We start from the raw sequence: 26,488 nt of genomic DNA, 5'->3' as shown, positions 1-26,488 counted from the left end.
CCTGTACATCTTTGGAGTGTGGGAGGAAACTGAAGATCTCGGAGAAAACCCACGCAGGTCCCGGGGAGAACGTACAAACTCTGCGCAGACAGCACCCGTAGTAAGGATCGAACCCGGGTCCCAGGCGCTGTGAGGCAGCAGCTCTATCACTGCGCCACTGTGCCGGTTGGATGCAAGACAAAGCATTCCACTGTACCGAGGTACATGTGACCGTAAAATATAATTGAATAGAATTGAAATATTTGCCCAAATGCTCTCATACAAATGCCTGACGACATTTTTGTCCATTCACATTGCAGTTGAGGCAACTTAAAATCCGTTTTGACTTTGTTCCATATAAGCTGCTGTTGAATGCTGTTTATAGAATCGAGCTAATAGTATTCAAGCTATTTTTGCCATTGTATTATTATTGGGATAACATCGAACTAGTGATGTGGGTGATGATGTGGACTCGGTGGGTGTAAGGGCCGGTTTCCATGCTGTATCACTCAACTCAAATCAACTCAACTCTACAACTGAAATCAACTCAACTAAAATCAACTTGACTCAATTAAATTCAACTCAACTAAACTAAAGTTAATAGTGTAATTTAAAAATAAATCTTGTCTAAAGCTGTTCATTCGTAACCTGTTTTTATTTCTGCTCAGATAATTTGTAATAACTGCTGATTGGTGCGCACATCCCCTGTGAGCAGAAGCCACATCTCCCCCCCCCCCCCCTGATTTAGCCAAGTTCTCTTTTTTTGCTTCCTACTCAACATGTGAATCTCAGTGCAAGTGATTTTTGACGTGTGCTTTCACAATTAACAATCCATTTGTTGACTCTAGACAGAAGATGAGCCATCCACTTTTGGTTCTGCTGCTTTTTATGCAATTTGGAGCCGTTTGCTCGCAGCAAAACAACTCATCTAGCAATGATTCAGCATCTAGCAATCATTCAGCATCTAGCAATGATTCAGCATCTAGCAATGATTCAGCATCTAGCAATAATTCAGAAGTGGATCCCGAAGCCTACATGAGTATTGTAAGTTAAACAGTTGTGTTTCTCTTCAGAGATAGTAATATTGCTTAGTCTAACAATGCATTTTTATTATAGTTAAAAAAATGCTGGAATAACTCAACCGGTCAGGCAGCATTCCTGTAGAATGTATGTATGTATACATGCGTACATATGTGTGTGTGTGTGTGCGCGTGTATATATGTGTGTGTGTATATATATATACACATATATATGTGTGTGTGTGTATATGTATATATATGTGTGTATAACATATATATTCAGATCAGTCTAAAGAAGGGTCTCGACCCGAAACGTCACCCATTCCTTCTCCCGAGATGCTGCCTGACCTGCTGAGTTACTCCAGCATTTTGTGAATAAATACCTTCGATTTGTACCAGCATCTGCAGTTATTTTCTTATAATATATGTGTATAATATGTGTGTATGCATATATGTGAATATACATTATACACAAAGATATACATATACATGTGTGTCTGCATAGTGCGTATTAATGTATATGTATGTAGATGTTTATGTTTGGATGTATGTAAGTATATGTATGTGTGTGTGTGTATATACACCGATCTGCCAAAACATTATGACCACCTGCCTAATACGCTGTTGGTCCTCCATGTGCCGCCAAAACAGCGCCGACCCGCCGAGGCATGGACTCTACAAGACCCCTGTGAAGGGGTCCTGTGGTATCTGGCACCAAAACATTAGCAGCAGATCCTTCAAGTCCTGTACGTTGCGAGGTGGAGCCGCCGTGGATCGGATTGAGATCTGGCGAGTTTGGAGGCCAGGGCAACACCGTGAACACTTCATCATGTTCCTCAAATCATTCCCGAACAAAGTGTGCAGTGTGGCAGGGCGCATTATCCTGCTGAAAGTGGCAACTGCTATTCAATGTTATTCACTTCACCTGTTAGTGGTCATAATGTTTTGGCTGATCGGTGTGTATATATAGAGAGAGACGCACACACATGCACCCACACGGAATATGAAGTGATGTTCTTCCAGTTTGCGTGTGGCCTCACTCACGCAATGGAGGAGGCCCAGGACAAGAGTCAGTATGGGAAAGGGGGTTAAAATGGTTATTGCAATTTTATTATTATAATATATATGAAAATAATATGTGTTAGTTATTACTAGATATATATCTAGTGTGTTGTTTCTGAGTGGATGGATTTGCAATGACACTGAGGCTGGGATCTGGTAGTGCCCACATGAAGCATGTGTGTGTACAGCCTATTCCAGATACATGTGACACTTTATTTGAAGTTCCAAGAAGTTCCAAATCTAATTGAGGAAACTGAATCTTGAGTGTAGTTTCCCGATTTGGGGAAAACAAGATTAGTAGAAGCTGGCTGTACTATGAATAAGCGGGAACCGTTGTTTTTAGTTTCGTTTGGAGATACAGCGCGGAAACAGGCCCTTCAGTGCACCGACCAGAGATCCCCGCAAATTAACACTATCCTACACACACTAGGGAAAACTTACACTTATACCAAAGCCAATTAACCTACAAACCTGTACGTCCTTCCAGTCCCATGAGATAGAAAACCTCAATGCAGATGAATTGCGGATGCAGATTTCTTGATTAGTACGGGTGTCGGAGGTTATGGGGAGAAGGCAGGAGAATGGGGTTTGGAGGGAGAGATAGATCAGCCATGATTGGATGGCGGAGTAGACTTGATGGGCCGAATGGCCTAATTCTACTCCTATCACATGACCATAATTGTTCACATTGCACGATTGCTGGTGTTATTTGGGGGAAGTTTTTACCCAGAAAAAAGAAGCTAATTGAAATGTCAGGAGTTGAATTTCCTGACCAAGACTGAAACAGATAGTGCTCCACTCTCGGCTGAGCCAAATATGAGCTGCACACCTTTAGACGCCATGGTGGCGCAGTGGTCGAGTTGCTGCCTCACAGCGCCAGAGTCCTAGGATCGATCCTGACTGTGGGTGCTGTCTGCAAGGTGCTGTTTGAACGTTCTCCCTGTGATCTAGTGGGTTTTCACAGTGTGCTCCAGTTTCCTTCTACACTCCAAAGGCGTACCGGTTTGGAGGTTAATTGGCTTTTGTAAATTGCCCCCAATGTGTAGGATACAAAACTGCGATAATTTGGAACTAGTCTGTGGGTGATCGATGGTAGGAGTGGACTCCGTCAGCCTAATGGCTCATTTCCATGCTGCACCTCTAAACTGAACCAAACAACAGTTTTTCTTTAGATGGGCACAAAATGCTGGAGTGACTCAGCGGGGATCAGGCAGCATCTCTGGAAAAAAGGAATAAATGACATTTCTGGTCGGGTTTCCTCTGGGCGCTCCAGTTTCACCAAATCCCAAAGATGTGCAGATTTGTAGATTAATTGGCCTCTGTAAATTGCCCCTAGTGTGTAGGGAGTGGGTGTGAAAGTGGGATAGCACAGAGCTAGTGTGAATGGGCGATCGATGGTCGGCGTGGACTTTCACTGTTCGGTAAGTTTGAATGGGTTGAAGGTTTCCTGAGGATAACAGAGCAGAAGGGGTGATGTTTGACCCCCAGCAGTGGAAAGCAGCCAATTCTGGCTGAAGTCAGCGTGGGCCTGTCTAATAGTTGTAAATGTCAGGATCGAATCTGCATCTCTGGCGCTGTAAGGCAGCGACTCTACCGCTGCGCCACCATGCCATCCTCTGATGATTTGTACAGTTCAGGCAACATTTCCGCAGATGCAACCTGACTTATTTTGAATGGATTTCTATTTAACACTGAGCATATGATGGTTCTCGGTGGTTCTGATGAGGCCTGTATATTTCTGTGGTATTTTCTTTTTTCACTTACCTGGGCTTTGTTTTGCGTAGACTGTAACCAACTGTCTTGTGTTATCTGCTGTTCCAGTATCAACTTATCGCCTACCACGGTTATCCCAGTGAGGAGTACGATGTGGTGACTTCTGATGGCTATATCCTTTCTGTAAACAGAATTCCCCATGGAAGAAATGTAACAAAGACACCCAATGGTAATATGAGATGGCACTTGATGTATTAATAAAGGCTTATATGTGGTAGATTAAAGATAAAAATATTTCACTTCCACTGCTTGGCTGCAAATATGAATGGGGCTGACAATGTAGGTGGTGCCAAAAGGATGTGGGTAGAGAATTTGATGGGTGTTGCAGTTTGCTCTTTGGATCAATAATTTTCTTAATTTCTTCATACTTAAAATGTTCTTATTTACTTATAGCGGCTTCTTCCCAACAACCATCAGGCTATTAAACATTAGAAACTCCGAACCATATAGACTTGGAATTATTATCTCAAAGGGGTGGCATGGTGGCGCAGCGATACTGTTGCTGCCTTACAGCACCAGAGGTCCGGGTTCGATCCTGACTACGGGTGCTGTCTGCAGAGTTTGTACGTTCTCCCCATGACCGAGTGGGTTTTCTCCGAGATGTTCGGTTTCCTCCCACATTCCAAAGGCGTACAGGTTTGTGGGTTAATTGACTTGGTATAAGTGTAAATTGTCCCTAGTGTGTGTTGGATAGCATTAATGTGCGAGGATCACTAGTCGGTGCGGACCCAGTGGGCCGAAGGGCCTGTTTCTCTAAACTGAACTAAACCTTTAGGCTCTACCTACTTCAAACTCTGTTTTACAGATACAGCGCAGAAACAGGCCCTTTGGTTTGCATCGTCCATCGATCACCTCTTACAGTAACATTTTCCTACGCACGAGGGCCATTTAACATTTTTACCGAAGCCAATTAACGTCTAAACCTGTATGTCTTTGGGATGTGGGAGGGAACCCGGAGAAAACCCATGTGGTCACAGGGAGAACGTTCAAACTCCACACAGACAGTTGGATCCACACAGGATCGAACCTGGGTCTCTGGCGCTGTCAGGCAGCAACTCTACCGCTGCACCACTGTGCACCTCAAATTTCTAAACCAAACTAAATGGTATAGGCAAAATGTTCACATGAACACAGCACAAGAAAGCTGATGGAACCTGCAAACAGGAGCCCAGTGTAGACATCATGATCCAAGAGAACAGAAGAAACATTTGTCCCCAATAGTTTATGTTTGAAGTTATTATTGTCACGTGTACCGAGCTACAGAGAAAAGTTTTGTTTTGGATGCTATTCAATCAAATCAGATAACGTAGAAAAAAAGAACTGTGGATGCTGGTTAGTACACAAAAGGACAAAGTGCTGGAGTAACTGAAGGAGTCGGGCAGCATCTCAGGGGAACATGGATAGGTGATGTTTCAGGGCGGGACGTTTCTTCAGGCGCAATCAGGTCAGATAATAATTTACATTAAGTACAATCAAGCCAAACTGAAGTACAATAAATCATGCAAGGGGAAAGGTACAGAATGGAGCTGTAATGCAGCACTATGCAGCTATTCACAGGTAGAAAAGAGATTTAAAAGAGTGGACGATTGTATCAGATGATAGTTGATCCTCCTCTGGGCCCAACACACAGAGAGTCGCCACACCCTGGTTTCATGAGAACAGAAACTAAGCTCTGAGGTAGCATGCGACCAAAAAGATTTCAGCAACAGCCTGAAAAGAGGAACCGTTCACTTAATTTGTGCCTTGAGGTTTAGCTGCAGTTTCGGTCATCTGTGAAAGGCATGTTCCGTTTCCAGATTCAGTGGCGCCAGGAGTCTATAAGCAGTGTGGACAAAGGCCATGGAATGGAAGACCAGCGATCACCCCGTACACTAGCACGATCCGACACACTAAAGACCATTTATAATTTTAACCAAAGCCTAATTAACCTACAAACCTGTGCGTCTTTGGAGCGTGGGAGGAAACCGGAGCACCCGGAGGGAACCCACGCAGTCACAGGGAGAACATGCAAACTCCATACAGACAGCACCCGTAGTTAGGATCGTACCCGGGTCTCTGGCGCGGTGAGATAGCAACTCTACCGCTGTGTCACCGTTGACACTGTGTTGAATGCCTGGAACCCACTGCCAAAGTTGGTTGTTGAGGCAGATACAATAGTGGCGTTTAAAAGGCTTGCGGATATGCAGACAATGGACCCTTGTGGCCAGCTGACTGTAAAATGGTGGCAAAATGGCACCTCTTGCGCATAGACTATTCTATACTGACCGGGCGATTATGCTCATGTACGGGGATAGTCTGTACAGTGTTACTGAACTGTGCAAAAAAAGTATTCCACTGTACCTTGGTACACGTGATAATAAAGAAATCATTGAACCATTGGAGGGATATGGACTATGCGCATTGTTTAGTTTTAAGATACTGTGCGGAAACTGGCTCATCGGCCAACCGAGTGTGCTGACCACAGTGTCTACGGTTTAAACCGGCATCTGGGAGAAGTTGGCTGCGCCTAACGGCTGCGGCTCTCTGGCAGTCTGTTTGTCTTTTTTCCTTTTTTTTGTTTGTGTCGGTGTTGGGATGGTTTTTGTTTCTGTTTTTGGCTGTGTATGTGTGGGGGGGGTGGGGCGGGGGAAACCTTTCTTTTATTAGGTCTCTTCCCCGGGGCGCAGCTCGCCCGCGGGGCCTTCCATCGCCCGGCGCGGCTCAGCCGCTGGACTTAACATCGCCGGCGCGGCTCGGCCGCGGGACGTTTCAGTGCCCGGTGCGGCTCGGCCGCGGGACGTTTCAGTGCCCGGTGCGGCTCGGCTGCGGGACTTAACATCGCCGGCGCGGCTCGGCTGCGGGACGTTTCAGTGCCCGGTGCGGCTCGGCTGCGGGACGTTTCAGTGCCCGGTGCGGCTCGGCTGTGGGACGTTTCAGTGCCCGGTGCAGCTCGGCCGCGGGACGTTTCAGTGCCCGGTGCAGCTCGGCCGCGGGACGTTTCGGTGCCCGGTGCGGCTCGGCCGCGGGACGTTTCGGTGCCCGGTGCGGCTTGGCCGCTGGACTTAACATCGCCCGGTGCGGCCGCGGGACGTTTCAGTGCCCAGGGCGGCTCGGCCGGGGGGCCTTCCATCCCCTTGCGGGGGCTGTGCGTGTCGTTTGCCTCGGTAGGGGTCGAGCTGTCTGTCCGTGGGTGCGGGGGGAGGAGAGGGAAGTTTTGTTGCCTCCATCACAGTGAGGGGGTGTTTGGAGTCACTGTGATGGATGTTTGTGTTGGGGTCGTGTGTCCTGTGTTCTTTTCTTTTTTTGCTGTGACTGCTGAAATTTCGTTCGGTGTTGTGCCGAGTGACAATAAAGTTTTGTTATGTTATGTTATGTTATGTTATGTTCCTGCACAGTATTCTGGATGGGTTAGGTATGTGAACGATACCATGTAAGTACTTGGTGGGCACATTCATTGAGCAGATACCTGAATGGCTGGTACTCCAATACTTAGGAGAGAATAACATTGTTTCAGGGACTAACTTACTGCACGAAACGGACCCTTTGGCTCAACTTGCCCAAGCCGACCAAGATGCCCCATCTACACTAGTTCCATCTGCAAGCGTTTGGCCCATATCCCTCAAACCATTCCTATCCATGTACCTGTCTAAATGTTCATTGTTCATAGTGCCAGTTCATCGAACGTATTCTTTCTTTGTTTAGGGCCTCGGTCCGTAGTATTTCTTCAGCACGGTTTACTAGCGGCTGGGAGCAACTGGGTCACAAATCTGCCCAAGAACAGCCTGGGGTTTATCCTCGCAGATGCTGGTTATGATGTTTGGATCGGAAACAGTCGTGGAAACACTTGGTCCAGAAAACACAAACGCATTCCAGTTTATAAGAATGCATTCTGGAGGTTCAGGTAACTAGTGTTTTCTTTTATTTTTACTGCAATAACCTTTTACTGCAAAAACCAATACAGTGCCCTACCAGGGGCTCAAACATGCTGGATAAAGTGTACACCAATGTAAAGGACGCCTACAGAGCTCTCCCCTGCCCACCTCTGGGACAATCCGATCACCTCTCACTGTTTCTACTGCCCGCATACAAACCCCTCATCCGCAAGACCAAACCTACAATTGAGGCGGTCAAAATATGGCCAGAGGACGCCACCCTACAACTCCGGGACTGCCTTGATCGCACCGACTGGGACCTGTTTGCACAACAGGCCACCTGTGGTTCAGAGGTAGACTTGGAGGAATACACATCCACTGTGCTCTCCTACATCAACTGCTGCGTGGAGAATGTCACAGTGGACAAGGAAACAAAGATGTTCCCAAACCGGAAACCATGGATGAACAAGGAGGTACAGAATCTGCTGAGGGCATGCAACAATGCCTTTAAATCTGGTGACACTTCAGCGTACAGTGTTGCCAGGTCAAACCTGAACAAAGGTATAAAAAGGGCCAAAGACACCCACAGGCAACGGGTGGAAGACCACTTCAATACCATGGACACCTGAAGCATGTGGCAGGGTGTCAGGGACATCACCGACTACAAGAGCAGCCCTGCCTGCCCCACAGCGATATCACACTAACCAACGAGCTAAACACCTTCTTTGCCCGCTACGAAACTGGCAACACCACCTTGAGTGGAAGAACCCCAGCCAAGGCAGAGGGACAGGTCTTAACATTGAGCACACAGGAAGTACAGCGCGCTCTGTGAAGGATCAACCCACGCAAGGCTGCAGGCCCGGAAGGAGTTCAAGGAAGGGTACTTGGGGACTGTGCTGAACAGTTGGCTGAGGTATTCACCAGGATCTTTAACCTGTCATTATCTCTGGCTACGGTCCCCAAGTGACTGAAATCGGCTACCATAGTGCTGGTGCCGAAAAAAACAATAATCACCAACCTGAACGACTACCGTCCGGTTGCCCTAACTTCTATAATCATGAAGTGCTTTGAAAGGCTGGTCCTCTCACACATCAAATCCAGCATCCCTGCCTCACTGGACCCACATCAATTTGCATACAGGGCAAACACATCCGCCGAGGACACCATCTCTCTGGCGCTTCACACCGTCCTGACTCACCTGGAGAGACAGGGCAGCAGGGCGCGTACGTGAGGATGCTATTCATAGACTATAGCTCTGCCTTCAACACGGTCATCCCCACCAAGCTCATCACCAAACTCCACCAGCTAGGCCTCAGCTCGTCATTATGCGACTGGATCCTGGACTTCTTGATGGAGCGACCACAGGCAGTGAGAATGGGCCCGCACCTGTCCTCCACTATCACCCTGAGTACCGGCACACCACAGGGCTGTGTTCTGAGCCCCATGCTCTACTCCCTAATCGCACACGACTGTGTTCCTGCATTCGACACCAACACCATTGTCAAGTCTGCAGACAACACTACGGTGATCAGGCTGATCACCAACGGTGATGAAACAAACCAGAGCGAAGGTGCAGAACCTGGCGGACTGGTGCTCAGATAACAACCTGTCCCTAAACACCTCCAAGACCAAGGAGCTGATCATCAACTTCCGTAGGTCACACAATGGGGAATATACGCTCCGATCTTTATCAACGGGGACAGTGTGGAGAGAATGTCCAGCTTCAAGTTTCTGGGCACTCACGTTTCGGAGGACCTCACATGGTCCACTAACACAGCTAAGCTGGTCAAGAAGGCGTAGCAACTACTGTTCTACCTGAGGACACTGAAAAAGTCTGGCCTGCCCCAACAGCTGCTGACGACCTTCTACCGCTGCATCATAGAGAGCATCCTAACGCATGGCATCCCTGTGTGGTAATCAGAAGATTATCAGAACACAGCGAGCAGCCTTGGAGGGCATCTACAACACACGATGCCACAGAAAAGCCACCAGCATTCACAAAGACTCCTCACACCCCTGCAATAGTCTGTTCGAACTTCTACCATCTGGCAGACGCTACAAGGCCTTCTACGCCCGCTGCTCCAGACTCGGGAACAGCTTCATCCCCAGGGCCATAGCTGCTCTGAACCGGTCCTGCTGAGCCGGATGGTCACATCGCACAGCGAACCGACACAGACCTACTTGCACTTTATTCTGTTTTAAAACTGTTTCTAATTTTGTTTCACTGGGTTGTCTAAATTTATACTGAGTAGCTTATTCATTTATTGCATCGTATGGAAGTCGCATTCCCAATCTAGTTGTACCCCTGTACAATGACAATAAAGATATATTGTAATGTATTGTATTGTATAGGTTTTAACCAATGTTCACCTTGGTGGATAACTGGCCTACATATTTGAATAGGTTTTCCATTTGGAAACAGGAAATTAAAATGCGGACAAGGCTATGGTTTAATATCTAGTTTAACATCTTTGGTTAAACATCTCATTTGTAAGACCTTTCCATATTGTACTGGCTGTCAGCCTAATTAGATCCTCAAACACTATAGCGAGGTGAGATTGTGCGATCCTTTAAGTCTGGAGATGTGCACACTACGGGAGTTGTGCGAGCGGGTGTATGTGTTTTGATTCATTACTGTTTTATAAATTTTAATTGATCGTAACAGGTAGAAGGAAATTTTATGTAGAGAACAAAATAGTTGCGTGAGAGTGTGCGTGAGAGTGTGCGCGAGAGTATGCGCGTGAGTGCGCGGGCGCGAGCGCGTGCGAGAGAGTGAGTGCGTGGGAGTGCATGCGTGCACTTGTGTTCACACTACGTAATATTGAGTTGTGATTTTTTTTGTTAAGCTTTGATGAAATGGCCACCAAGGATTTGCCAGCAGTAATAGGCTTCATCCTCGAAAAAACACACGAAAAGCAACTGTTCTATGTTGGTCATTCTCAGGGGACAACAATTGGTAAGTCAGATGTCTGCATTAGTCAATATATTTTGTCTTGGTTTTTTTATTGTTATTATGAGCTAAACGCTATAAGTTTGAGTTGAATCAGTCATGTTTAAAGGAGTCACCCTGCCATTTATAATGAGGCTACATTGCCATAATTTATCAAACACTAGAAAACCTGGGAGGTCATTAGCATGACTTTGAGTTGAGTTGGAAGAGAGTTGGATTCTTCAGTCCTGCCTTGAAATTGTCTTCAGCATTGACAGCAAGCTAAGCCCTGACATTAAAATCTGCAGATGTTGGAAATGTTATCCTTGATTATGCCGGTGGCCTTGCCGAGGCAGCGTGAAGTGTAAATGAAGTCAATGGAAGGGAGGTTGGTTGTGTGATGCTCAGGGCTGTGTCCACAATTCTCTGCAATTAATTGCGGTTTTGGTTGGAGCCGTTCCAAAACCGTGCTGTGATGCACCCCGATAAAATGCTGTCTACGGCGCATCTGTAGAAAATGGTGAGAGTTGTTGTGGGGCATTCTGAACTTCCTAAGTCTTCTAAGGAAGTAGAGGAGTCGAGCAGATTCTGCAACTGCATTTGGAAGAATTATCCCAGAGATGATTGGGTTGTTTGAGAAGTATTTGATGGCTCTGGGCCTGTACTTGCTGGAGTTTAGAAGAATGGGAGGTGGGAGAGGGGGGGAGGGGGAGGGGGGGTGGGAGTCTCATTGAAAGCAACCGAATAAGGAAAGGCCGAGAGAGGATGCTTCCAGCAGTGGGAGAGTCTAGGACCAGAGAGGGCACTGCCTGAGAATAAAAGGACCTACCTTCAAAATGGAGATGAGGATGGTTTTCTTTAGAAAGATAGCAGTGAATCTAGAATTCATTACCACAGACAGCGGTGGAGGCCAAAATTATTTGGGTATTTTTAAAGCGGAGATTAATAGATTCTTCATTAGTAAGGGCATCAAAAGTTACGATGAGAAGGCAGGAAATGGTGTAGAGAGGGAAAGATAGATCAGCCCTGATCGAATGGTGGAGCAGACTCGATGGGCCGAATGCCCTAATTCTGCTCCTATGTCTTACGGTTTATCTGCCTTTTACGCACTGGAAATGGAATCCCTCCACTTCGTTTTGTTGTTGCTTAAATCGAACAAGTTTATCAACGTTGTACGAGAGTTTTAACGGCGCTGTTCAGTTTTCCCATGGCGTTCTCTTCTCCTTTATTCAGGTTTCATTGCCTTTTCTACAATGCCTCAGCTGGCAAAGAAGATTAAAGTCTTTTTTGGACTGGCTCCCATCACGACAGTTAAATATGCCACCAGCCCTTTGGTAAAACTCGCTCGTCTCCCAGAGTTCGCGATCCGCGTAAGTTCTTGCTTTTTAATCTTGCTTCAGAGAGTATTTGATCTTGGGCATAAGCAAAGTGTTGCGCCAGCCTTTAGAAACATAGAAACATAGAAAGTAGGTGCAGGGGTAGGCCATTCGGCCCTTTGAGCCAGCACCGCCATTTAATATGATCATGGCTGATCATCCAAAATCAGTACCCCGTTCCTGCTTTCTCCCCATATCCCTTGATTGCATTAGCCCTAAGGGTTATAGTTAACTCTTGACAACACCCAGTGAATTGGCCTCCGCTGCCTTCTGTGGCAGAGAATTCCACAGATTTCCAACTCTTTGGGTGGAAAAGATTTTCCTCATCTCAGTCCTAAATGGCCTACCCCTTATTCTTACACTGCGACCCCAGGTTCTGGACTCCCCCAACATAGGGAACATTTTTCCTGCATCTAGCCTGTCCAATCCCTTAAGAATTTTATGTGAATTTGTTGGTTGGGGTTTGAATGCACCGTGACATTTCTGAGTTAATAACCTTTTCCATTCCACGGGTTCCCTGGAGAAGGGAGAGGACATCTAGCAGCAACGACACCAGTAAAGCGGGCAAAAATCAGGTGCAACGCTGTGATTCACCCTGACCACACCCCCAACCCCACCCCTGTAATCAGTCTAAACAAGCGTCCCAACCCGGAACTTCACCCATCCATGTTCCCCAGGCTTGCTGTCTGACCCACGGAGTGACTTCAGCACTTTGTGTCTCTTTTTTTGCCAGGCTTCAATGTTTGGTTGAAGAAGGGTCCCGACCGAAAACCTCACATGTCCCATTCCCTTCACAGATGCTGCCTGACCCGCTGGGTTTAGTCGAGATGAGTTTAGTTGGGATCAGTTGGAAGTAGTCTAATTTAGAGATACAGCTGGGAAACAGGTCTTTTGGCCCATCCAGTCCACGCCGTCCATCGATCGTCCGTTCACACACGTTCTTAACTATCCCATTTTTTCATCCGCCTCCTGCACATTAGGACACTTTAAAAAAAAAACCTGCCTATCTTCCTGTCTTTGGGATGTAGGTCACAGGAAGAACACAGACAACACCCGAGGTCATAATCGAACCCGGGTCTCGAGCACTGCGGGGCAGCAGCTCTACCAGCTGCGCCACTGCAGAGCCCAGTTCCTCCAGCACTTTGTGTTTTGCTCAAGATACCAGCACTTGCAGTTTTTTTTGTTTCTTCATTATTTGCCTTTCAGTTGATATAATGCACAAGGCTTAATGGTTGTGATTAAATTATCCGTTAGGTTCCCAGATTCATACAGCACACAGACAGGCCCTTCGGCCCACTACATCTGCACTCCTCTTCAAGCACCATTCCAATCCTCTTGCATCCCCATCTGCATCACTGATAATCTTGCCACCCATACACACTCAGGACCATTCACAGCAGCCAATTAACCTTTAGCTTTCTCTTCCCCCATCCCAATCAGTCTGAAGAAAGGTACCGACCCAAAGCGTCATCTATCCCTGTTGTCCTGAGATGCTGCCTGACCCGCTGAGTTAATCCAGCACTTTGTATCGCCTTATGTAAACCACCGTCTGCAGTTCCTTGTTTCTAAAAATAATATCTAGTTCTCGCCCCTAAACACACGCTCTAAAGGTGCTCCTAAACTCCAGTTAGCTTTTGGTTTCAATGTGAAAGGTAAAGAGCATCATTCAGTGTCCGTCTCTTATCGGCGCGGCATGGTGGCGCAGCAGTGGAGTTGCTACTTCAGCACCAGAGACCCATCTTTGATCCTGACTACGGTTGCTGTCTGTACGGAGTTTGTACGCTCTCCCTGTGACTGCGTGGGTTTCCTCCAGGTGATCCAGTTTCCTCCCACACTCCAAAGTCTCTAACTTGTGCCTCATGCGTAGGATAGAGCTAGTGTACGGGGATCGCTGGCGGGCGCAGACTCAGTGGGCCGAAGGGCATGTTTCCACCTTGTATCGCTAAACTTGAAAATTAGAATATATCTCTTAAATTTGGGAATCCTGCTAAACATTCAGTCGAGAAATCCCACCCATTACCACCACTGAACTAATTAGGTATTTTGCCGTATAAATATGTTTTGTTCAGAGGTGCAGCATGGGAAAAAGTCTATTTTTTAACATTCTGTATAAATTGGTGACAGTCTAAAGTCAGAGAAGATTTACGAGGATGTTGTCGGGACTCGAAGACCTGAGCTGCAGGGAGGGGTTGAGCAGGCTGGGATTCTATTCCTTGGAGCACAGTAGGTTGAGGGGTGATCTTATAAAGGTGTACAAAATCATGAGAGGAATAGATCGGGTAGACGCACCGAGTCCATCAAATAACTCTGCCATTCAATCATGGCTGATCTGTCTCTCCCTCCTGACCCCATTCTCCTGCCTTCTCCCCAACACCTCTGGCACCCGTGCCAATCAAGAATCTATCTATCTCTGCCTTAAATATATCCATTGACGGCCTCCACAGCCTTTTGCGGTAAAGAATTCCACAGATTCACCACCCACCGAATAAAGAAATTTCTCCTCATATCCTTCCTAAAAGAGCGTCCTTTAATTCTGAGGCCATGACCTCTGGTCCTAGACTCTCCCACTGGTGGAAACATCCTCTCCACATCCACTCTATCCAAGCCTATGTTCAAACATTTGTTTTGGTTTTCAGGATATGTTCGGATCCCAGGATTTCCTTCCGCAGACCAAGATGATAACGTGGCTTGCTACACACGTGTGCAGTCGGTTCTTGATCGAGGAGCTGTGCGGCAACGTATTCTTTTTAATAAGCGGATTTAATACGAAGAATCTTAACATGGTAAGCATGGCAGAAGTCTGTGCACTGGAGGACATGTTGAACGTCCAAAGTCTATCACCATTTTTTTGATTTTACTGTCCGTGCAGAGAGCTCAGGACTCTAATGCTGACCCAGCAGATTTTCTACACTTAGAAACATAGAAAATTGGTGCAGGAATAGGCCATTCGGCCCTTCGAGCCAGCACCACCATTTAGTATGATCATGGCTGATCAGAAAAAATCAGTACCTCGTTCCTGCTTTCTCCCCATATTCCTTGACTCCATTAACCCTAAGAGCTAAATCTAACGCTCTCTTGAAAACATCCAGTGAATTGGCCTCCACTGCCGTCTATGGCAGAGAATTCCACAGATTCCCAACTCTTTGGGTGGAAAAATCTTTCCTCATCTCAGTCCTAAATGGCCTACCCCTTATGACCCCTGGTTCTGGACTCCCCCAACATCGGGATCATTTTTCCTGCATCTAGCCTGTCCAATCCCTTAAGAATTTTATGTTTCTATAAGATCCCCTCTCATCCTTCTAAATTCCAGTCAATAGAAGCCCAGTCGATCCATTCTTTCGGATGCTATTTCTATTGATGCCCCAAAGCACTTTATAAAATCACTGTTGGTTCTTTCAAAGAGGAGCAGGCATGTGAGGTTTCCTTGGATTTCCGCATTTTTTAAATCCATTTTCCGCGCTTTTTGCATGGTTTCCACATTTTTTCGCTTTGCCAAATAAACGTAGAAATCGGATCGTAAAAAAGAAAGAAAAAAAAAGATGTTTCGACTTGTAATGAACACTAGGTTCCACTAGAGGTCGCTAGGGGTTCTGCGAGCAATCCCACCCCCTGCGCGCAAGTCTCCCCAGAAATGTGGCACTTAGGCTGGGCAAGGCAGCCAATCCCGACCTCATTGGGACTTCCACAGCCGATCGGTGGGTTGAATTTGACACTGGAGCCAGCACATCTATCCCCATAGCCGACTTCCTTGGCGTGCTGGATAAACCAGCAAAGCTCTGGAACCAAGAGTGCCAGAAAATCAGTGGTGGAACTGTAATGAGTAAATATTACATTTAAGTGCAAGATTATATAACTAAATTAATTAAGACAGGATTAAAATATAAAACACAGCAGAAAAGCCAGTTACCACTTTTTTTGGCTGATTATCAATTAATGTGCGAATTTACTTTAAAATGTTATTAGTGTACAGTGACATATTCACATTATTTGGTAATGTCTGTTTTTACTTTGAAATGCACTAAAAGAGACTTGAAACTGGTCATTTTGTGTGTAAATTTTTGACCCCCCCATTGTACGTCTCGCGTAAGTGCTCGGATCCAAGGAGGCACAAAGGTATAGAATCTTCCAAGTCCAAACACGAATATAGGTGTGGCGGATTGTAAATCAGCAGTGATTGTAAGATTGTGAACTAATGGTACGGTTTGGTTGAGATTAGTTTAGAGATACAGCGTGGAAACAAGCTCTTTGGCCCACCCAGTCCGCACTGACCTGTTCACATTAGTTCTATGTTCTCCCAGTATCACATCCACTCCCTACACACCAGAGGCAATTTACAGAAGCCAATTAATCTCCAAGCCTGCACGTCGTTTGGAGTGTGGGAGGAAACCGGAGCACCCGGAGAAAACTCACGTGGTCACAGGGAGAACGTGCAAACTCCATACAGACTGCACCCGTAGTCAGGATCGAAACCAGGTCTTTGATGCTGTAAGGAAGAAACTCTACTGCTGTGCCACTGTGCAGTTAATTGGCTTCTGTTAATTTAAAAATTATCTTTAGTGTGTAAGATTGTGCAAGTGTACGGCGATCCTTGGTCGGCATGGATTTGGAGTGCCGAAGGGCCTGTTTCCACGCCATATCTCTAAAGTCTAAAATCAGTTCCATACACTGATTTCTCTGTTTCCGTGATTGTAATTTAAAGTAAAGCATCCCATAACTTCAATAGATTTAATTTTAAATGTTCTGTTTTTCAGAGCAGAATACCAATCTATTCAGCCCACTGTCCAGCTGGAACATCTGTGCAGAATATCATCCACTGGAGTCAGGTACAAGCTCAATGTCCCCTCAACGGCCGCACCTATCATCATAAGAGATAGTAGAATTAGGCCATTCGGCCCATTCAATCATGGCTGATCTATCTTTCCCTCCTCGCCCCATTCTCCTGCCTTCCCCCCATAACCTCTGACACCCGTACAAATCAAGAATCTATCTATCTCTGCCTTAAAGATATCCACAGCCTTCTGTGGCAAAGAATTCCACAGGTGCACCAACCTCTGACTAAAGAAATTCCTCCTCATCTTCCTAAAAGAACGTCCTTTAATTCTGAGGCTATGACCTCTAATTTCCTCCTGATTTTGGAAAATGAAGGTCTTTATCCATTTTATTAATGTTGAGTACTGATTTGCATGCAATAAGCTTTTTGTGCATATGGATACCCAGGTGACTGTGGTTATGCTTGTGCCTTGTATCAGGCAGGCTAGGAGCCATCTTTTGATCTTGCAATGTTTTGTTTTCCAGAATGCGAAAACTGGACATTTTCAGTCGTTCGATTGGGGTTCCGGAAGTAAAAATATGGAGCACTATAATCAGGTACTGCATTGGGAAACCGCCCATGGAGGGGATTAACATGGTGTCTTTATGTATTTTGCCATTCTGCATTCTGCAAGCTGGTTCTGGTCATTTACACGCATCTCGCTAGGAGTCTGCAGCTCATTGTTTCCACGAGATACTCCAGCACTCTGTGTCTTTTTTAAAAAAAAACCAGCATCTGCAGTTCCTCGTGTCTTCCAGTCCTTTAGATAGGTCAAGTGAGTGGGTAAAAGATTAACAAATGAAGTATAACACAAGGATCTTCTCTTTAGCGGGAAGAATAGAGGGAAAGAACTGTTTAAATGGAGAGCAATTACAGCAGGGTGTCACAGTGGCAGAGCGGCAGAGTTGCTGTCTTACACGAGATAAGCTATTTGTGCACATGGATACCCAGGCAACAGAGACCTGGCTTCAACCCTATCCATGGCTGCTGCCCGTACGGAGTTTGTACATTCCCACTGTGACCATGTGAGTTTTCTCCGGGTGCTCTGGTTTCCTCCCTCACTCAAAGACCTACAGGCTTGTAGGTTCATTGTCCCTAGTGTGCAGGGTAGTGCTAGTGTACGGGGTGATCGCTGGTCGGTGCGGACTCAGAGGGCTGAAGGGCCTGTTTCCGCGCTGTATCTCTAAAGCAGCAGTTTTTAACCTGGGGTCGTGACCCCCATGGGGGTCGTTTGGGGGTTTTCCGGGGGTCATGAAGGGGTCATAAATGAAATTATCCCATCCCATAGACTGAGTATTGGCAGACATGTTTTCATAATTCGGGCTGTTTTTTTTTTTTCCGGGGATCACGGTACTGACTAAGAATGTGTGATGAGGACATGGGGCCAAAAAGGTTATGAACCGCTAGTCCAAAGTCTAAATTATAACGGTGACTATTCCACTGGCAGCATTGTGCGCTGCAATTAACAACAGTCTCATGATTTCCATGTGTCTGATTTAACATGACAATCGCCAGGATTATAAATCACAAATCCCCTGGGTGAAACGTAGAAAATAGGTGCAGGAGGAGGCCATTCGGCCCTTCGAGCCAGCACCGCCATTCATTGTGATCATGGCTGATCGTCCACAATCAATAACCCGTGCCTGCCTTCTCCCCATATCCTTTGATTCTACTAGCCCCTGGAGCTCTATCTAACTCTCTCTTAAATCCATCCAGTGATTTGGCCTCCACTGCCCTCTGTGGCAGAGAATTCCACAACTGGGGTCAATAGACAATAGACAATAGGTGCAGGAGTAGGCCATTCAGCCCTTCGAGCCAGCACCGCCATTCAATGCGATCATGGCTGATCACTCTCAATCAGTACCTCGTTCCTGCCTTCTCCCCATACCCCCTCACTCCGCTATCCTTAAGAGCTCTATCCAGCTCTCTCTTGAAAGCATCCAACGAACTGGCCTCCACTGCCTTCTGAGGCAGAGAATTCCACACCTTCACTACTCTCTGACTGAAAAAGTTCTTCCTCATCTCCGTTCTAAATGGCCTACCCCTTATTCTTAAACTGTGGCCCCTTGTTCTGGACTCCCCCAACATTGGGAACATGTTTCCTGCCTCTAATGTGTCCAATCCCCTAATTATCTTATATGTTTCAATAAGATCCCCCCTCATCCTTCTAAATTCCAGTGTATACAAGCCCAATCGCTCCAGCCTTTCAACAAACGACAGTCCCGCCATTCCTCCCACATCTCAAAAGTATGCGGGTTTTATAGGTTAATTGGCCTCTGTAAATTGCCTCGAGAGTGTAGGGATTGGATGAGAAAGGGGGATAACACAACTATGGGAGGTCATGTTACATTTGCAGTATTGTGTTCAGTTTTGGTCACTATGTTATAGCAAAGATGTCAAACTGGAAAGGGTGCAGGGTAAGATTTACTCTTTTGCCATTGACTGGATGTTGCCAGGAGCCTGAGCTATAGGGAGAGGTTGAGTAGACCAGGGGTTTATTCCTTCGTTCAGGAGGTTGAGGAGTTGATCTTAGAGGTGTACAAACAATCATGAGAGGAATAGATCGAGTGTATCTATTTACATTCAGAGGGTAGTGGGTATATAGAATGAGCTGCCAGAGGAGGTAGTTGAGTTATTTAAAAGATTTTTGTGTGGGAAGGAACTGCAGATGCTGGTTTACACCAAAGATATCTGGACAGGTGCAGGGATAGGTAGTGGATATGGCCCGAACGCGGGCAGCTGGGATTGGCGTTGTTGGGGCATATTAGTTGGCATGGGCAAGTTTCAGTATAGTTTATTGCCATGTGTACTGAGGTACGGTGAAACGCTTTTGTTGTGTGCTAACCAGTCAGCAGAAAGAGAATACATGATCACAATCGATCTATTTAGTGTAGAGATACACGATAAGGGAATAGCGTTTAGTGCAAGGTCAAGCCAGCAAAGTCCGGAATAGGAGGGTCACCAACGAGATAGATAGTAGTTCAGCACTGCTCTCTGGTTGTGGTAGGATGATTTAGTTGACTAATAGGAGCTGGGAAGAACCTGTCCCTGAACATTGTCCCAAAAGGACTGTGGAGGCCAAGTCAATGGATGTTTTCAAAGCAGAGATAGATGGATTCTTTATTAGTACGAGTGTCAGGGGTTATGGGGGGAAAAGGAGGAGAATGGGGTTAGGAGGGAGAGATAGATCAGCCATGATTGAATGACAGAGTGGACTTGATGGGCCGAATGGCCTAATCTGCACCCATTACTTATGACCGTGATTGGGTCGAAGGGCCTGTTTCCCTGCTGTGTGACTCTATGACTAATCCTCCTCCTCGCTTTCCTTGAGCAGACAGTACCGCCCATGTACAACGTAAAACGGATGAACGTCCCCACTGCCCTCTGGACTGGAGGCCGCGACTGGCTCGCTGATCGCAAGGATGTGAGCATGTTACTCAGCCAAGTGCCCAACCTTATTTACCACAAGCATTTCTCAGACTGGGAGCATCTGGATTTCATCTGGGGCATGGATGCCCCGAAGCGCATGTACGCGCAAATGATTGATATGATGAGAAAGTACGAGTGAGCTCGAAACCACTTTGATATTACTGGAGTCCAAATGCGCTCCGTTTTGTGTTTTGTATATTTTCCCTCTCCAGCTTCGTCACTAGGACCATTGACGGTCCGAGATAATTTTTTTTAAAGAGACTATATACCAGATTTGTAATTAAAGCTTTGGTAAGTTGATGCCCCAGAATGTGCCTGAGCCCTGTGTTTAAGTAAGATGGGAATGTGTGTCTTTGTGTACCCCCACTCCCTCGCCCTGATAACCTGCTAAACGTTATGGGGAAATTTTAAACTGTTGCTTGACTCATCGTGGTTATTTTGGAGTGATCCCAGTAAAAAATATCTCTCAATCACCAGCTTCGTTAATATCAAGATAGGGGTTTAAAAATAAGTCTTTTTTAATGGTGTCAAAAATTGCAATGCATCAATAGAGCGACGCTAATCTATTGACTGAAGATTGACCCAAAATGCTGGATTAACTCGGCGGGACATGCAGCATCTCTGGAGAAAAGGAATAGGTGCTTTTTCGGGCAGAGACCCTTCTTCTGAGGATAGGTCTCAACCCGGTAAGTCACCTACTCCTTTTCTCCAGAGATGCTGCCTGACCCGCTGAGTTACTCCAGAGTTTTGTGTCTCATCTTCAGTGTAAACCAACGACTATAGTTCTTTCCTACGTCATCTATTGACACTATTAAAAATACCCCTTTTTAAAACGTAGTTTTCTACTCGTGTTTCCCTGGCAAGGATTCTGTGAATCTAGGCAGACCTCACAATAGTGCTACTGCCATGGGATATTGTTCTTCCAGCCAATGCATTGGTGATTATATGTAGAAAACAAGACACTGTGAATTCCATTGAGGCCTTACTTTCAGATATTTGTGAACATGTTCAGATGTTCACAATCATTGTGCCGGATTTCTTTTTCAGATAGTCTGGTGATTATACGAAGCCTTATCCATTGAATTTTTCTAAAGCAATTTTGTATTTTGATACTTAAGTCAACATCAAGGTTTCAATATTAGTTTGATTTCTGAACATTGACTTTATGTAATAGATGTTTGATGTTAAACCTGAGCCTACACCTCTTCATTCAAAGTTAGTAAATGGTCTAATTTAAAATTGAAAATGACACAAAATGATGGTGTGGCTCAGTGGCTCAGGCAGCATCGCTGGAGAATAGGAAAAGGTGATGTTTCGGGTCGAGACCCTTCTTCAGTGAGGGGGGGGGGGGAGCCAGGTTGGGTCCGGACTGGGAGGGCTGGAAGCCCCAAGACACAAGATGGATGCTTCCATCAAAATCAATTAATCATTGAGTTGCTTAATATTGTTCAATTGAAATATTTGGGGTGGCACAGTGGCGCAGCGGTAGAGTTGCTGCCTCACAGTGCCAGCGTCCCGGGTTCGATCCTGAACTCGGGTGCTGTCAGTAAGGAGTTTGCACGTTCTCCCTGTGACCACATGGGTTTCCTCACATATCCCAAAGATGTGCAGGTTTGTACTTTGATTGGCATCGACAAAATCACCCCTTCTGTGCGTAGGATAGAACTAGCTGGTCGCCGCGGACTGTTTCCGCGCTGTTTCTCTAAAATAAACTTGGATTTCCACAAAAATGGCTTTGATTGACTTGGTATAGACTATGTTAAGACTAAGCCCTATGTTGCTTCAGGTACTAAACCTGAAAGGCTTGTGTACCGCGTGTGTGGAATTATGTTAATGGAAGTTATTAACTGTACGCAATATTATCAGTTGCCGACTTGAGTCATTTTTTATGTACTTTTATTGACACCATTTTGGATACAGTGCACCTTCCATGTGAGATGAATGTTTAGTGCATGTCCCAAGGTAAAATCGAGTTGGTGCTTCTATGAATAAGATGAAGGACAATGGAGCATAGACTCATACAGAGTGGAAACGGGCCCTTCGGCCCAACTTGTCCACACCAGCCAACGTGTCCCATCTACACTAGTCCCACCTGCCTGCGTTTGGCCCATATCCCACTAAACCTATCCTATCCATGTACCTGTCTAAATGTTTCTTAAACGTTGCAATAGTCCCTGCCTCAACTACCTCCTCTGGCAGCTTGTTCAATACACCCACCACCCTTTGTGTGAAAAAAATACTGTGGTTCATATTTGATCTTTCTTAAATATACCTTATATACCTAAATATACCCCTACCTTAAACCTATGCCCTCTGGTTCTCGATCCCCCTACTCTGTGCATCTTCTCGATCTATTCCTCTCATGATTTTGTACACCTCTATAAGATCATCCCTCATCCTCCTGCTCTCCAAGGAATAGCGTCCCAGCCTGCTTAACCTCTCCCTGTAGCTCAGGCCCTCGAGTCCTGGCAACATCCTCATAAATCTCCTCGGCCCCCTTTCCAGCTTGACAACATCTTTCCAATAACATGGTGCCCAAAATTGAACACCAAACTCTAAATGCGGCCTCAGCAACTTCCTACATAACTGTAACATGACCTCCCAACCTCTATGTTCAGTGCTCTGGCCGATGAAGGCCAATGTGCCAAAAGCCTTTTTGACCACCCTGTCTGCTTGCGACGCCATTTTCAACAAACTTTGTACTTGTATTCCTAGATTGCTCAGCTCTACAATGAGAGCGTCTTGCAGATGGATCAGGTCAATGTTCCAGTGAATTATCCCTCTTGTTGGGTTAATGGAACGATTTTACAAAGCCCATGTAAACTCATGTAGTTGATCTTACTGCCACATGGTTGTTGATTTTATTTTCTCTCTCTCTGTTAAAACACTCGCCCTCGACTCAGACACGAGTAAGACCAGCCGCAAAGTAACAACTGTGTGATTGTCATTTATAATGGCCGTGGATTAGCTGTATACGCCACATTGTTCAGCCCATTGGAATCAGTGGGTATTGGTTCAGGAATTTTAATTGGAACCGACAAGGCTAGAGCATGTGTCAGCATCCACAGCTGAACTTCGGAACGATAGTAAATGAATACACAGAGTGCTAGCATAAGTCAGTGGGTCAGGCGGCAACTCTGGAGAACATGGATAGGTGACGTTTCAGGTCGGGACCCTTCTTCAAACTGGTGTAGCCCAGCGGGTCAGGCAGCATCTCTGGAGAACATGGAGAGGTGACATTCGGATTCCTACTCCAAACATCATCTGAAACCCCCCCTCCTCACCTGTATCTGCCTATCACAGGCACAGTAGTACACCTGTAGAGTTGCTGCCTTTCGCAGTGCCAGAGACCCGGGTTCGTTCCTGACTACGGGTGGTCTGTACGGAGTTTGTACGTTCTCTCAGTGACCATGTTTTTTTCCTGCTGCTCCGGTTTCCTCCCACATCGCAAAAGATGGCGAGTTTTTGGGTTAATCGGCCTCTGTGAATTGTTCCTAGTGTGTTGGGGAGAACTAGAGTCTACACACTTGTCGGGCAGCGCGGACACGGTGGGCCAAAGGTCCTGTTTCCATCTCTAAACTAAACCAAGCTTGACATGCCCCCAACTCTTCCCCCTTGAAGAAGGATCCCGACATGAAACGTCACCAATCCCTTTTCGCCAGAGATGCTGCCTGACCCGCTGTGTTACTCCAGCACTTTGTGTCTTTTTGTGTAAACCAGCATCTGCAGTTTCGTGTTTCTACTTTTGAGCAATAGTAAATGTTAGATATTGATTGCAACTTGACTATGATCACTAATGGTGTTAAATATGGAAATGATTTGAAGCTGGTGGATAACCCATTCAAAAATATAATCCCACCCTTGAGCTGCAAGATCATAAAGTGTGTTCATCAACAACTGTTCCTGGTGAGATCTACCACACTCAACTGTATATTGTCTTTCATGTAACTTGTGAGTGCCTTTGGTCTTGCCATTACACTGGAACAACTTTAATAAAGATTATATTTGAGGTTACTGTGCTTTCTGCTTCCAATTACAACCATTAGAATCTAGCACTAAGGCTTGTTTTGACAACTTTTTTTATTTGTAAGTTGTATGTAGAAGAGATAACGGCGAGCCAGTTGTGCATTTGGACCTTTTAGTGAGTCAAGAGTGTTTTTTTTTGTCACATGTCCCGAAACAGAACAATGAAATTCTTACTTGCATCAGGGCGGCACAGCGGTAGAGTTGCTGCTTCACAGCGCCAGAGACCCGGGTTCGAACCTGTCTACGGGTGCTTGTCTATGGATTTAGTACGTTCTCCTCATGACCATGTGGGTTTTCTCCGGGTGCTCCGGTTTCCTCCCACGCTCCGAAGACGTACATGTTTGTAGGTTAATTGGCTTTGGTAAAGATTGTAAATTGCCCCGAGTGTGCACAATAGTGCTAGTGTACGGGGGGGTTATCACTGGTCAGTGCAGACTCGTGGGCCGGAGGGACTGTTTCTGCACTATCTCTTAATTAAACTAAACTAAACAGATATATAAACATAGTACTCAGTTAACACCATCCTCAACAACAACAACAAAAATCAATAAATAAAAACAAAAAAATCTAAGCCCCAAGACTTGGGAGCATACAAGGCAGTTCATAGTTCAGGGTTTGGTCGGAGTTTGTCATGTTTAATGGCCTGATGGTTATAGGGAGGAAGCTGCTCCTGAACCTGGACATTATAGTTTTCAAGCTTCTATACCTTCTTCCCGATGGCAGGAGTGTAATGAGAGCGTGGCCAGGGTGATGTGGGTCTCTGATGTTGCTGGCTGCCTTTTTGAGGCAGCCTAATGCCTTGGATGAAGGGATTAAAAGTACCATTAGCAAATTTGCTGATGATACAAAGCTGGGTGGCAGTGGGAACTGTGAGGAAGATGCTATGGGGTTGCAGGGTGACTTGGACAGGTTGTGTGACAATAGACAATAGGTGCAGGAGTAGGCCATTCAGCCCTTCGAGCCAGCACCGCCATTCAATGCGATCATGGCTGATCACTCTCAATCAGTACCCCGTTCCTGCCTTCTCCCCATACCCCCTCACTCCGCTATCCTTAAGAGTCTATCCAGCTCTCTCTTGAAAGCATCCAACGAACTGGCCTCCACTGCCTTCTGAGGCAGAGAATTCCACACCTTCACCACTCTCTGACTGAAAAAGTTCTTCCTCATCTCCGTTCTAAATGGCCTACCCCTTATTTTTAAACTGTGGCCCCTTGTTCTGGACTCCCCCAACATTGGGAACATGTTTCCTGCCTCTAATGTGTCCAATCCCCTAATTATCTTATATGTTTCAATAAGATCCCCCCTCATCCTTCTAAATTCCAGTGTATACAAGCCCAATTGCTCCAGCCTTTCAACATACGACAGTCCCGCCATTCCGGGAATTAACCTAGTGAACCTACGCTGCACGCCCTCCATAGCAAGAATATCCTTCCTCAAATTTGGAGACCAAAACTGCACACAGTACTCCAGGTGCGGTCTCACCAGGGCCCGGTACAACTGTAGAAGGACCTCTTTGCTCCTATACTCAACTCTTCTTGTTATGAAGGCCAACATTCCATTGGCTTTCTTCACTGCCTGCTGTACCTGCATGCTTCCTTTCATTGACTGATGCACTAGGACACCCAGATCTCGTTGAACTCCCCCTCCTCCTAACTTGACACCATTCAGATAATAATCTGCCTTTCTATTCTTACTTCCAAAGTGAATAACCTCACACTTATCTACAGTAAACTGCATCTGCCATGTATCCGCCCACTCACACAACCTGTCCAAGTCACCCTGCAGCCTTATTGCATCTTCCTCACAATTCACAATACCCCCCCAGCTTAGTATCATCTGCAAATTTGCTAATGGTACTTTTAATCCCTTCGTCTAAGTCATTAATGTATATCGTAAATAGCTGTGGTCCCAGCACCGAACCTTGCGGTACCCCACTAGTCACTGCCTCCCATTCCGAAAGGGACCCATTTATCCCCACTCTTTGCTTTCTGTCTGTCAACCAATTTTCTATCCATGTCAGTACCCTACCCCCAATACCATGTGCCCTAATTTTGCCCACTAATCTCCTATGTGGGACCTTGTCAAAGGCTTTCTGAAAGTCGAGGTACACCACATCCACTGACTCTCCCCTGTCAATTTTCCTAGTTACATCCTCAAAAAATTCCAGTAGATTTGTCAAGCATGATTTCCCCTTCGTAAATCCATGCTGACTCGGAATGATCCTGTTACTGCTA

At 46.0% G+C, this 26,488-nt stretch overlaps 1 protein-coding gene across 3 annotated transcripts in view; it reads left to right on the top strand.

The window, feature by feature from the left end:
- The window catches only part of lipf (lipase, gastric), a 35,869-nt gene extending 11,637 nt beyond the window's left edge, over positions 1-24,232 (top strand). The window contains exons 1-10 of one of the 3 annotated variants that reach the window (XM_078413144.1): positions 111-200; positions 828-1,023; positions 3,882-4,002; positions 7,515-7,713; positions 10,531-10,640; positions 11,847-11,983; positions 14,626-14,772; positions 16,741-16,812; positions 17,285-17,356; positions 20,134-24,232. In XM_078413144.1, coding sequence (XP_078269270.1) covers positions 835-1,023; positions 3,882-4,002; positions 7,515-7,713; positions 10,531-10,640; positions 11,847-11,983; positions 14,626-14,772; positions 16,741-16,812; positions 17,285-17,356; positions 20,134-20,367 — 1,281 coding nt within the window. In that variant the 5' untranslated portion in view covers positions 111-200; positions 828-834 and the 3' untranslated portion in view covers positions 20,368-24,232. Of the gene's footprint in view, positions 1-110; positions 201-827; positions 1,024-3,881; positions 4,003-7,514; positions 7,714-10,530; positions 10,641-11,846; positions 11,984-14,625; positions 14,773-16,740; positions 16,813-17,284; positions 17,357-20,133 lie in introns of those variants that run through there. The other 2 variants (XM_078413143.1, XM_078413145.1) reach the window with 2 other exon arrangements.
- Positions 24,233-26,488: the final 2,256 nt, after the last annotated feature.

Source organism: Rhinoraja longicauda, chromosome 16, assembly GCF_053455715.1.
Source record: "Rhinoraja longicauda isolate Sanriku21f chromosome 16, sRhiLon1.1, whole genome shotgun sequence".
Taxonomy (NCBI): Eukaryota; Metazoa; Chordata; class Chondrichthyes; order Rajiformes; family Arhynchobatidae; genus Rhinoraja; species Rhinoraja longicauda.
Note: the sequence above shows the minus strand (reverse complement) of the source record. Positions and strands in the feature narration are given on the sequence as shown.